Consider the following 13,437-nt stretch of genomic DNA (forward strand, 5'->3'; position numbering starts at 1 on the left):
GACATTTGCTAAGACCTAAAATTTTTAATTCTTGCCTCGGATTTGGTGTAATCTGTTTAGCATGCATACTATTTAAAGAGTTCTTTTACCATCAAGCAATGAGACATACAAATGGAGCAGATGTACAAGCGATGACATTGTACAAGTTTACCAGTGAGCCTTTGAACTATAACGCATATTCCTGCTTTTTATAAAAGAGAGAGACACCAGTAGCATAGCTGAGTTCAAAAGAGTTTGAACAAGTTCCTGGAAGAAGAGTTCATGAACAATTTATTAGCAGGTAGACTTGGGGAAGCCATTGCTTACTCCTTGGAGTGGTCAACAAGAAATGGATCTACTTTTGGGGATCTGTCAGAGATTTCCTAGAGATCTGATTGGCCACTGGATTTGATGGGCCATTGGTCTGACCCAGCCTGGCACTTATGTTCTTACCGGTATACACTTTTTGTATGATTTACTGTACAAATCCACATTTATTTACATCACAAAAATTTATTTTTAAATCAAAGGTTAACACATGATGATTGGTGTTCAAATGTTGTACACATAATAGTGTACAAGGTACAATGGTTTGGGTAATGAGAACTTTTTTGGTAAACCAGTCTTTGCCTGTGGAGCTCTTTTCTGTTTGCTTTGAGATCCTCATGGACTGTATCCTTCCTGCTGTTACAGCCTCAGCCAGGGCTGCATCTGCAAGTCCCTCCCCAATATTTTTATATTGTCTGCACAGGACACCACCAGGGCAAAGGCCAATCCTGGCTGTATTCTGATGCCAGTTTCCTCTGGAGTCAGGGAAAATTGATTCATCTTCTTGGTGTCAATGGGATGCATGTGCTGGGACTGGCTGAGGCACCTTCTGGTATCAGTCCTTCTATTTCTTGTAGATTCTTCTAGCTGGATGTTGAGGGTATGGTTTGGACATGCTTGGAGTGGGTAGCATAGCCTTCTGGATGATATCACCTTCCTGCTTTAATTCCTCTGCCTCTTCCTCTTCGTCCCCCTCTACATTCTCTACCTTCTTGGTAGACGTCAAAGGTATGCGCTTTTGGTCTGGATTTTCCTCTCCCAGAATTCTCTTCTCTTTTACCTCCTCTCCTGGGGTTCGGATGCTCTCCTGCTTCTGCCCTCAGCAATGGCAAATAGCCCCATACACCAGGCGTACTTTTATACAGTTTTTCAGGAGGCTCTGGAGATGGTTGGGGCGGATCCTGTCCTAGATAGCCTTAGAGCTCCTCCTTCTGCCTTTCCTTATCATAAGTCGGTGCGGCAGTTGGTAGAACGTCAGTGGGATTCCCCAGACTCAGGCTTGAGGGTGGTTAGAGCGATGTTGAAACTCTACCCTTTGCCAGAACAAACCTTGGAGCTTTTTGCGCTTCTGCAGGTGGATGCGGCAGTTGCCGCGGTCACTAAGAAAACTACTGTTCCAGTGGCGGGGGCCGCAGCACAAGGATGTTCAGGATCAGAAGCTGGATCTTCATCTCAAGAGGATTTTTGAGGGGGCGGCCTTGGGGCAGCAGGCTGCCATTTGCTTCTGCTTTATGCAAAAAGCATGTTTGCACTGGGTTCAGAGTTTTCAGGATGGGCAAACGCTACCTGGATCCGACACGTCTAATGCAGATCGCGTTGAGGCGTCGGTCGCATATGTGGCTGATGCTCTTTATGATTTGTGTGTTCGCTGTCTCGAGTTATGAGTTCTGTGGTAGCAGCCCGATGTTTGCTGTGGCTCTGTTACTGGTCAGTGGATGTGTCTTCTAAGACCAATTAGGGTTCCTTGCCCTTCAAGGGTTGTCTGTTTGGGGAGCAGCTGATAAAGTAGTTGAGTGAAACGAAGGTACACAAGTTGCTGGAGGACAAGCCTAGGAATCGTCAGGCTTTTTAGTCCCGGTTGCGTTTTAGGAACGGCAGATGCTCTCATCCTTCTACAGGTCCCGTGGGGTTGCAGTCACAGAAACCCTTTCAACCTCACGGTTCGAATTGGTGTCAGTCCTTTCGTGGAGGCTGAAGACCTTTCAGGGCCCCCATGCCTGGGGGAGCTGCTGGGGTCAAGACCTCCCAATGAAGCGAGGCCGGTTCACTCCACCATTCCCTATATAGGGGGCCGTCTGGCAGAGTTGTACGGGGAGTGGACCAAGGTTACACAGGATCAGTGGGTCCTCTCTGTGATAAGAGATGGTTACATGTTAGAGTTTGCATGTCCTATTCACGACCTATTCTTAGTCTCCCCATGAGTTTTTTCAGCGAAGTGTTGCACGGTTCGGGAAAATTTTCGCAGGTTATGTGAGTTAGGGGCAGGGGTTGTTACTCCATCTACTTCATGGTGCCAAAAAAGGAGAGTACGTTTCAACCCATCCTGGACCTCAAGTCGGTCAACGCATTTTTAAAGATTCTGCACTTCCAAATGGAAACTTTGGGGTAGATTTTAAAAAAGGGCGCCCTCGCGTACTTTTGTAGGCGCATCAGGCGCAAACAAAAGTACGCTGGATTTTAGTAGATACGCGTGTAGCCGCTAAAATCCCGGATCGGCGCGTGCAAGGCTGCCGATTTCGTGTATCCGGCGCGCGCCGAGCCGCGCAGCCTACCTCCGTTCCCTCCGAGGCCGCTCCGAAATCGGAGCGGCCTCGGAGGGAATTCGCTTTCGCCCTCCCCTCACCTTCCCCTCACCTTCCCCTCCCTTCCTCTACCTAACCCACCCCCCCGGCCCTGTCTAAACCCCCTCCTACCTTTGTCGGGGGATTTACGCCTCCCAGAGGGAGACGTAAATCCCCGTGCGCCAGCGGGCCGCTGGCGCGCCTAGACACAACCCGGGGGCGGTTCCGGAGGGCGCGGCCATGCTCCCGGGCCCGCCCCCGAAACGCCGCGTCCCACCCCGAAAATGCCGCGCCGATCGGCCCCGCCCCCGCCCCCTCGAGAAACCCCGGGACTTACGCGAGTCCCGGGGCTCTGCGCGCGCCGGCAGGCCTATGTAAAATAGGCGCACCGGCGCGCAAGGCCCTGCTCGCGTAAATCCGGGCGGATTTACGCGAGCAGGGCTCTTAAAATCCGCCCCTTTACGTTCAGTGATTGCGGCGGTGCGTTCTCGGGATTTTTTGGCTTCCCTGGATCTGATGGAGGCGTATCTACATGTTCCCATTCATCCGGATCATCAGCAGTTTCTGAGGTTCGCAGTGCTGGGTTAGCATTTCCAATTTCAAGCTCTCCCCGACAGACTGGCCATGGCTCCTCACACATTCACTAAGGTAATGGGTGGTGGTGGTGGCAGCAGCTCTTCGGCACTAGGGAGTGCTGGTGCACCCTTATCTCGACAATTGGCTGATTCAGGAGAAATCGTTGGACAGATGCCGTTCTTCGGTTCAGAAAGTTATTTGTCTGCTAGAGCCTCTTGGCTGGGTGGTCAATTGGGCAAAGAGTCATTTGGAGTTGTCCCAGACACTCGACTATCTCAGGGCTCGTTTCGACATGAGGCAAGGCAAAGTGTTTCTCACAGAGGAGAGAATGATCAAGCTACAGTCACAAGTTCGCCGCTTATTGGCGTTGAGGGTGCCCCGAGCCTGGGATTTTTTGCAGGTTCTGGGATCAATGGCCTCAACACTGGAATTGGTGCCGAGGGCCTTCGCACATATGCGCCCACTTCAGAGGACAATGTAGGAGAGGTGGAATCCTCTGTCGCAGGCTTTTCATTTACCGGTCTTGCTGGACGCGTCAGCATGGAGCAGCCTCTTGTGGTGGCTACAGTCGTCCTATCTGCAGCGTGGTGTCAGTCTCGAAGTTCCGGATTGGGTGGTTCTCACTACCGATGCCAGTCAGTTTGGTTGGGGGGCGGTCTGCAAGCGGCAGTTGGCCCAGGGCACTTGGTCAGTGTGGCCTATCAATCAGTTGGAGACCAGGGCAGTGCGACTGGCACGTCGAGCCTTCCTCCCCCTCATTCAGGGTCGATCGGTCAGGGTTCTGTTGGACAGTGTGACGATGGTAGCTTACATCAATCGTCAGGGTGGCACCAAGAGCCAGGGGATGGCCCTGGAAGCTCAGGAGCTGTTTCTCTGAGCGGAACTGTACTTGGTTCAGTTAGCTGCGTCTCATATCATGGGCGTTGACAACATTCAGGCCGAATTTCTCAGTCATTAGAGCTTAGATCCAGGTGAGTGGGAATTGGCGGATTCCGCAATGCGGCTCATCCGGAAGAGGTGGGGTTGTCCTCACGTCGATTTGATGGCGACTCGGCTCAATGCGAAAACTCCTCTGTTTTTCAGCTGCAGGAGGGAATACAGGGCCAAGGGGGTCGATGCTTTGGTAGTGCCATGGCTTCGGGGGATCTTGCTTTGTTTTCCCTCAGTGGCCTCTAGTGGGCAAGGTGTTGTGTCGCATAGAGAAATACCCCAGGAAGGTGATCCTAATAGCTCCGGAGTGGCTGCATCGACCGTGGTTCGCAGATCTCATCAATCTAGCGGTGGACGGTACACTGCACCTCAGCCATCTTCCGGATCTTCTCCGTCAGGGTCCCGTATTTTCCAACCAGGCAGATCACTTTTGAGAGGCGTCGCTTGAGGTGGAGAGGATATCCAGAGCCAGTGATCACTACGCTATTGCAGGCTAGGCGGCAGTCTACTTCCCTCTCTTATGTTCGGGTTTGGAAAGTGTTTGAGGCTTGGTGTACCGATCAAGGGATACAGGTGGTTTGTGCCTCGATTTCTCACGTCCTGTCTTTCCTACAAGAGGGTTTAGCTAAAGGCCTTGCTTTTAATTCTCTTCGGGTACAGGTAGCAGCTCTAGCCTGCTTGCAAGGGAAGATTGAGGGGTAGTCTTTATCTTTTCATCTGGATGTACAGATGTTTCTGCGGGGAGTTAAGAATTTGCATCCTCTGGTGTGGATGGTCTGTCCCCCCTGGAACCTTAATCTAGTTCTGCAAGTATTGTGTGACGCTCCATTTGAGCCAATTCAGAGAGCGACCCTTAAGGATTTGACTCTCAAGGTTGTGTTCTTGGTGGCCATCTGTTCCGCCAGGAGGATTTCTGAATTACAGGCCTTGTCATGCAGGGACCCGTTCCTTCAAATATCTGATTCTGGAGTCACATTGTGTACGGTTCGTTCCTTTGTCCTGAAGGTGGTCTCTGCCTTTCATGTTAATCAGACTATCAAGTTCCTGGCGTTTACAGAGTTGGATGATTCTGTGCAGCATGCTTGGGAGCTTAAACTGTTGCATGTCCGCAGGGCTTTTCTTCGCTGTCTCAAAGTTACTAATGATTTCAGGAGGTCTGATCATCTTTTTGTTTTATGGAGTGGATCAAAGAAGGGTAACCATGCCTCCAAAGCAACTATTGCCAGGTGGCTTAAGGAGGCCATTGGGTCGGCGTATATTCTCAAGGGCCGTCAAGTTCCTGAGGGTTTGCAGGCCCACTCGACTTTGGCTCAGGTGGCTTTGCGGGCAGAGGCTCAGTTGGTGTCTCCGCAGGAGATTTGCAGAGCGGCTTGGAAATCGCTGCACACTTTTGCAAGGCATTACCATTTTGGATTTCGGAATTTCTGATTCCCGGTCTTTTGGTGAAGGTGTCTTGCAAGCGGGACTCTCCAGGTCCCACCCTCTCTAGGAAGCTTTGGTACATCCAGGAGTCTGGACTGATCCGGGTATGTACAGGGAAAAGAAAATTGGTTCTTACCTGCTAATTTTCGTTCCTGTAGTACCAACAGATCAGTTCAGAACCCACCCGGGTTGGAGAGGGAGAGTCTTCCGCTCAGCTATAATCCTTTCAGCATACTTCTGTTCTTGGTTTGTTTATAACTTACCGTTCATAACTTACTGAATTTTTTACAAGTTTTTTGCAAGTTTTTATTCAGTATTTTGCACATAATGTTTTCAGCTTGGGTACAGATTAATACTGAACTAGTGCAGGTGGCACCAGGGCTTATCAAGCAGTGTCAGCGAGGCTTTTCTCTGTCTCCATCTGCTGGCAGGGATGAATAAACCCAGGAGTCTGGACTGATCCATTGGTACTACAGGAACGAAAATTAGCAGGTAAGAACCAATTTTCTTTTACCTCAGTCAGTTGTGCACATATAGTTACCTAAGAGGGCAATTTGCAAAGCCGTTTAGTCAGGTAAACTGTGATTTACCTGAGTAAAATAACTTGGCTGAAAATTGCCGCCCACTCAGGGCAGCTGAAAGCAGGAGTGGGCTTTTATAGCATACACACTTTTGGCTGCAAGAGAAAGAGGCAGGCATGTTCAGACTGAGGGAGGAAAATTGCACATGTATATTAAATTTTTAAATGTATGTGCACAATTTTGCATGCCCCCATCCCCCCCTTGCCATCTGCACAAATAACAAAACAGCAGGCACAAAGTATTCAGATACTTAGAAAATCCTGGTGCCAAGGGTATTTTTGTTACCTCGTGTACTTTGCAGGTACAAAGTATGTGGTGTAAACAAGTGTAAAGAATAGACGGAGATTTTAAAAAGAAGTCTCCATGCGTACCTTCGGAGGTCTGCTCCTAGCACATTTACGGTCTGGGGAAACAAATAAGCATGGGGGTAACTTGCTGATGTGGAGGTTAGTACCCTTAACCAATAAGCCTGATACTTTGATGCAACTCCAACATTGCTCTCTGCTTCAACGGCAAGAGATAACGGGAATTGGAGTCAAACAGCAACCAACGAGGGCACTGATTTTTACATTGCTGGAATATGATAAGCATGGGGTAATGGGGAATTGGATTCCAACAGCAACCTAGGAAGACCCGGACTTTTACGGTCTTGGAAACTGATGAGCCTGCACAGCGCAGAAAATACTGGCGTAAGCTTGCTGGGCAGATTGGATGGACCATTTGGTCCTTTTCTGCTGTCATTTCTATATTTCTGTGCCCCCTGCGGGATGGGGGCATGGCAGGTGCATTTTCAAAGGGCCTCCCTGGGTAAAAACCTGTTTTCCAGCAGAGAATCCTCTTGAAATTGCCCCCAGCCTGCACTGCATGTACTCCGCTGCTTTATAATTGATGCTCTGGTCTTCTCAGGAACTATGTGGAGTTTGTGGCAGACTCCATTGCAGACTGGGTGACTGCAGAAGAGCTAAAGTACCAGGAGCAGAAAAAGATAAAGGAACTGGAGGCCCTCAAACGAAAGGCCCAGTTAGAAATGGAAGCCACCAAGAGGCCTGGTTCTGCTTCACCTGGCAAATCCAGAAGTAAGTGACTCTTGAAAACCATTTTGTTTTATGCCACCTGGAGCATTGGAGGATGTGACAATACTTTGTCTACATGGTACAAAGTAGTAAGAAAAAAAACAAACCAGAAAAAGTATTTCACACCTTACATGAATGGTTACCTAGAGATTCATATTCAAAGGGTTTTGTCCGGCTAAGTTTGGACTCAGCTGGACAAACCTCCAAGTATTGAATTTCCTGTCCTGGCTAAAACTTACCCAGATTTAAAAAAAAAAAAATGGCCCTGCTGAGGTGTTTCAGAGGTGGGGCTTAAACCTAGCATCTCACAGCTAAGTTTATCCAGGTCATGGTAGAGAGCAGATCTAACGTTATCCCAGCAAACTTCTCTGGATAGCTTTAAATTTAAGCAGGCATATTCAGTCCTTCTGAAAACCTTCCCTAAAGTTACTTAGGTAAATTTAACCAGGTAATTTGTCACTCACTGTCTCGCTCCAGCATTGACCTCTTGGCTGTTAGATGAGCTCTTGCCACTGGGAGGTGTCAGAAGAGGGCTTGTTCAGCCCTTCCTTCAGAGGCTCAGATTTCTCTTTATTCCTTTCTGTTAAAATTATTCTAGCTTCATATAATCACATTGTTTTGTTTTATTTCATATCGATAAGATATACTCCCTTTTAGTTTACAGGCAGGCCCAGAAAAATTTAAGGAAAAAGATCCTGATGTTAACATTTTTTTCCAACTGATTTCATGCTTTAGATTTTTCAAACATTGTTTATTCCCATGTCAGGTCCCAAAGGTAGTAAATTAAGCATGTCACCAGAGCTTCCAGCTGAGCAACCTGAAAACCCTTATATCAGAGACGGATCTCTCAAGGTATGGCAAGAGACATTAAGATCTCACAGAGACAATTTTTAATGGTCAGACCTGTGACGTGAGCATGAGTCTACTCTTTAAATTAACTTGACTTTCTTGCACATCTGATTTTAGTTCAGAGTGAGCTTGGGAAGTACCTATGTGTTGCACTGATGCTGGACTGAAATTTAAAAGGAAGACCTGTTTGGTGGATTTAATTCTATATCCACATCACAAAGTCATTACACCATTTAGTGATAGTAATGCTGGACATAGGCATGAGTGAACTGGGCAGCTGCCTGTTGCCTAGATAGAAAGAGGAACCAAAAAGGTTCACTCACTGTGAAAAGCGTGTGTGTACTATTACAGAGCTTTTGTATTTTTAATTATTTTTTTTATTTTTATGCACCTACACGAACTGTGGAATTCTCTTTATTGAATGTAACCAGAACAATCTGTATCTAGTTGAGTCATTTTGTACTGGATATCATTGGGTAATTCTAAACACAGTAGAAATTATTGAAGTTTTGAAACACACGATTATATGAGACCCTTCCAACCCCTCTACAAAAATTTTTTTTCTGGTTACATTCAATAAAGAGAATTCCACAGTTCGTGTAGGTGCATAAAAATAATTAAAAATACAAAAGCTCTGTAATAGTACACACACACACGCTTTTCACAGTGAGTGAACCTTTTTGGTTCCTTTTTGATTTTTTGGATTAATTAACACTGTGTATGTCGCATTGATATATTTAGATAGAAAGAGGGCCAGAAAAAAAAAATAAGGAAGGCCTACTGCCCTGAACAGCTGATCACCCTGCAGTAACAGGAAGAAAAAGTCAACACAGGGCCTGTAAGCTGGGGAACTCTTTAACAGGCCCCTCAATAATCTTTCCCCCCCCCCACCCTCCAAGAAATTCCATGTGAGGGGCAGGGCCCATTGCAGTCCTGTGAGCACATGCACTGTCTTTTCTTCCTGCTGCTGCCATCAGTCCAAACCAGCCAAAAGAGTTGAGGGCTGAGATTTGGTTAGGGGAGGGAAGGACCCAGGAAAAAAACATGGGCTTTTTTTGGGAGGGGGGGGGGGGAGAGGAGGAGGAAGATCTGGAAAGGGAGCATGGAGACAGGGGAAGGAGGGAGAAGATACACGAAGAGACTATGGAGGGGGGGTTGGGCTTATACTAAAGGTTTGCCTGGGTCTTCTAGAATTCCAGGTATGGCCCAAATGTTTAGGCTTTTTTTTTTTTTTTTTTTGCAAGTTAAAGGTGTGTGTGGTGAGGTGACCATAGTTTGATACTGTAAGCTCAGTAAGAAGCAGTAGTTGTAACTATTTCGAATGCAACTTATAATATTTATCCTGAAAATAGTAAAACATTGGCGTATTATGGTATGATATCAAGTTGAGTTTTCTGCTACAGAGTATTTAACATTCTTGCACTTTAATTATAGAAAGCATAAAGTATACCTAAAACACGGAGAGATTTATTTTTGCAAGGTTCTTTTTGGATTTGCGAATTATAATTGCTTTTAAAGGCATGGAAGGCAGAACAGGAAAAACTGAAAGAGGAAGAAAGACTGAAACAAGAGAAAAAAATTGATAAGCAAGATAAACCTGGACATAAAAAGAGCAAAGAAAGACCACCGACTCCAGAGAAGAAGCGCAATGCACCGTCTCCTCAGAAATCCTTAAAAGATAAGTCTTCAGAAGAGAGAGACCAGACTCCTGATCATACTGCAGGGAAGGAGATGCCATCTCTGCCTGTTGAGAAATTATACAAGGTGAGAAGACTGCCAGGAAAAAGGATAAAACATAGCATGGTATGGGGGTAGGAATTCTGAATTTAGAAGGTATTTTCACTGTGGAAAGCAGTACAGCTATCAGCCATACAAGTCAGTGATGTCTCATAAGCTCTCCCCCCACCCACCACCACCACAAAAAAAAAAAAAAGTGGCAATTTTTTTTTTTTTAAACAAATACTTCATTATGACAAGTTAGTTTTTGGAGCATAAATTATATCATTAACCACATACTGCTCTGAACTTGTTGTTGCCATTCCTTAAAGTAAAACTGAATTATGAATATTCAGATCTGGACTAAAGCTATATATGTTACTTAATGCATTTTCTGGCAAGTTGTTTTAGTAAGGTTGCTTTTTCATTTATATTTTGTTTCTTCCCTTTTTTCCCCAAAGGTCATGCTAGGCAAACCAGAGCCTTCCCTGGCAGAGAAATGGATAGAACTGTCCTCTGAGCAAGAACATCTGCCTTCCATGGTGCATTTGACCTGTTGATGTCTTTAATTATTGATATCAACAAGTCATGCAGGTGGCTGCTAGGTAAACCAATAGTAGAAAATTCACTCAAAGAAACACTGCAGAGATTATTCAAATTTAAATATAAAGTTACAGACAGACCTCATATACAAGGCACTTAGACTGCACCATCAACTTCAATGTCTTATGTCTTACAATTCCTTTGAGTGTTTGAGTGCCCATATATTTATAATCATTGGCCTGGGGTAGATTAACCATCAATTAGTCCCAGGTGTATATAATTTTTTTTCGAAGTGTTATTTTTTTTGTTGCAAATAAAATCTTGTCTTTCCCTGAATGTACCCAGATCAGTCCAGACTCCTGGGTTTATGCATCCCTGTCAGCAGATGGAGACAGAGAAGGTTTCACTGACACTGCTTCATAACCCCTGGTGCCACCTGCAGTTCCTCAGTATTTCTTTGACTCCAGCAGATGGTGGATGGTGCATAACCTGCAGTTCTACAGTCTGGAGAGTTTTTTTCTAGGATTGTGAGCCTTTCCTCCCAGGGGGTTTTTGGGTCCTGGTGGATCCTTCCCTGTCTGGTTGAAGTGGAGGAACTGGGGGTCAGTGATCCTTTTGTACGCTCGGACCCTGATCCATAGGGTGTAAATCTGATGGTCCAGATCCCTTCCCTTCACGAGGCTGCTTAGGCAGCTTTGGGCTCAGGGCAGCTGGTTGTCTCAGTGTGCCTCTTCATGTTCAGTGGGCTGATCCTCCTACAGTGCTGGACAGTACTGTCCTCCATGCTTAGCCGGTTTAGTAAAGTTAATAATAAAAAAAAAAAAAAGAGGGAAGCAGCGAAGGAACAAGAAGCTTAGGTAAGTGATGGCTCTCTCCTCAGTAGAGCCAGCAGTAAGGATTGCAGGACTTTCTGAGCCACTCCGTTTCTTTTTCTTAGTCTCAATGGGGTTTTTTCTTTTGTCCCGGTGTGCTATGGTGTGTGGCTCTGTGTGCCACGCATGCAGTGCCATCGTGTTTGAGTCGGCTGGGCCTCTGTGCTGCATGTGTGTCGGGGGACTGGTGCAGGCTGCATGTATGTTGGAGGGACCGGTGCAGGCGAAACGATCGTGTCGGCGTTCAGGCTCTCCTGTGGCTTCTCTACTTGCGCACCAGGGTTTGTAGCAGGTTGCGTCCTCCTCCGTCAGTGCGGTAACGGCGTCCATTTTGGATTACCACATATTGGCTTTCTCTGATTCGTGCAAACTTCACGATGGTTCAAGGCAGGATAGATGAGGGCTTGGCCTTAGATCTGCCGGTTTCTGATTCCTCGCAACAGGTTACTGGCTCCTCAAAACAGGTTCCTACTGCTCCTAGGCCTTTTTCAGCCGATTTTGTTTTACTCCTCCATGAAGCATATTTGGCTCAGCAGTCAGGGCTGAGACTTCAACCCCCTCCTCCTGTGGGTCTATGCTTGGGCCCCGGGCCGAGGCAGGCCCAGAAGCAGAGGTCTTCAGGGGTTCAACGCTTACTGGGTCCTACTCCAGGGGTTGAGGATTCAGATGAGTCTTTCGCTTCGGAGGGCACTCCCGGTGAGTTGGAGAATTGGTAGCGCACGACCAGGGGATTCCGGACACGCACAGTTTGGTTCTGGAGGACGATCCAGAGGAGAACCTGGGTTCGGAGGGGGATGACCCCAAGCTCATATGGTTGTTTCGGAGGGAGGAGTTAGGGCCTCTGATCCCTCAGGCTCTACAGGAACTTTGTTTGAAAATTCTTCAGGAAGGCTCAGACATGGAAGGAGTGGGCCCAGTTCTGGATGGGTTTAGGGGTTCCACAAGGGCTTTCCTCTACCCATAAGTCTGTGAAAAAGCTGGTGAATCGGGAGTGGGAAGCTCCTGTCTTGAGAGTGGGAAGAGCAATGGCGAAGCTTTATCCTTTGCCTGAACCAGACGTTAGAGCTCCTTGCCCTCCCAAAAGTGTATGCTGCGGTGTCGGTGGTCACAAAACAGATGACTATTCCTGTTGCAGGCTCTGTGGCATTAAAGGATGGGCAGTATCGAAAACTGAAGATTCACCTCAAGAGGATTTTTGAGGTGTCAGCCTTGAGCTTGCAGATGGTCATCTGCTTTAGTTTTATGCAAAGAGCTTGTTTGCATTGGGTGCAGCAGATCCAGGATGGTTAGTCAGGGTCAAATGTTGAGGCAGACAAGGCTGAACGTTTAGAGGAAGTGGTGGCTTATTTTGCGGAAGCCTTGTATGACTTGGTAAGGACTTCGTCTTGCGTTATGAGTTCCGCCAGGAGATTGTTGTGGCTATGTAACTGGTCAGCAGATGTGTCATCTAAATCCCGGCTGGGGTCTCTACCCTTTAAGGGACAACTTTTGTTTGGGGAGGACCTGGAGCAATTAATGAAGGATCTGGGTGAGAATAAGGCACATAAGTTGCCGGAGGACAATCCTAAGGGCAGATGTTTTTTTCAGTCTCGGATGCGTTTCCGGGATGTTCGAAGGTCTTGTTCTGCAAGGGGAGCCCCAGCCTTGCAGAAGCAGTTCACTCCTCAAGGTCAGTCCTGGCGGCAGACTTTTCGAGGGGGTCATAAGACATTCAGAGCTTCCACAGGAGGTGGGGCTACAGGAGTTAAGTACTCACAATGAGGTGAGGCTGGCCCACTCCAGCATTCCCTGTGTAGGGGACCGTCTAGCTCGTTTTTACAGGGAGTGGGTCAAGATCATCCAGGATCAGTGGGTCCTCAGCATAAGAGACGGTTACGAATCAGAATTTGCTCAGCCCGTTCACGACCTATTTCTGATTTCCCCCTGCGGGTCAATGGAAAAACAACGTGCACTTCGGGAGACATTAGACAGGCTGTGGAGTTTAGGGGCAGTGATTCCCATCCCTCAGGGCGAAAGGGGCAAAGGTCGGTATTCCATTTACTTCATAGTTCCAAAGAAAGAAGAAACATTCTGTCCAATTCTGGACTTGAAGCGGGTGAAAGTGGTGTTAAAGGTCCTGAGGTTTCGGATGGAAACCCTGTGGTCAGTAATTGCGGCAGTGCGCAAGGGAGAATTTCTAGCTTTTTTGGATCTGACGGAGGCATACCTACATATTCCCATTCGACCGGATCATCAGCTTTTTCTGAGGTTTTTGGTGCTCGGTCAGCATTTCCAGTTTCAGGCTCTA

At 47.1% G+C, this 13,437-nt stretch overlaps 1 protein-coding gene across 2 annotated transcripts in view; it reads left to right on the top strand.

Moving 5' to 3' along the window:
• SPAG17 (sperm associated antigen 17) overlaps positions 1-13,437 on the top strand; it is a 289,254-nt gene that overhangs the window by 118,498 nt on the left and 157,319 nt on the right. For both annotated transcript variants that reach the window (XM_029577979.1, XM_029577980.1), the window contains 3 exons: positions 7,004-7,173; positions 7,937-8,022; positions 9,538-9,783. In XM_029577979.1, coding sequence (XP_029433839.1) covers positions 7,004-7,173; positions 7,937-8,022; positions 9,538-9,783 — 502 coding nt within the window. The remainder of the gene's footprint in view (positions 1-7,003; positions 7,174-7,936; positions 8,023-9,537; positions 9,784-13,437) is intronic.

The sequence above is a fragment of the Rhinatrema bivittatum genome, chromosome 15 (genome assembly GCF_901001135.1).
Source record: "Rhinatrema bivittatum chromosome 15, aRhiBiv1.1, whole genome shotgun sequence".
Taxonomy (NCBI): domain Eukaryota; kingdom Metazoa; phylum Chordata; class Amphibia; order Gymnophiona; family Rhinatrematidae; genus Rhinatrema; species Rhinatrema bivittatum.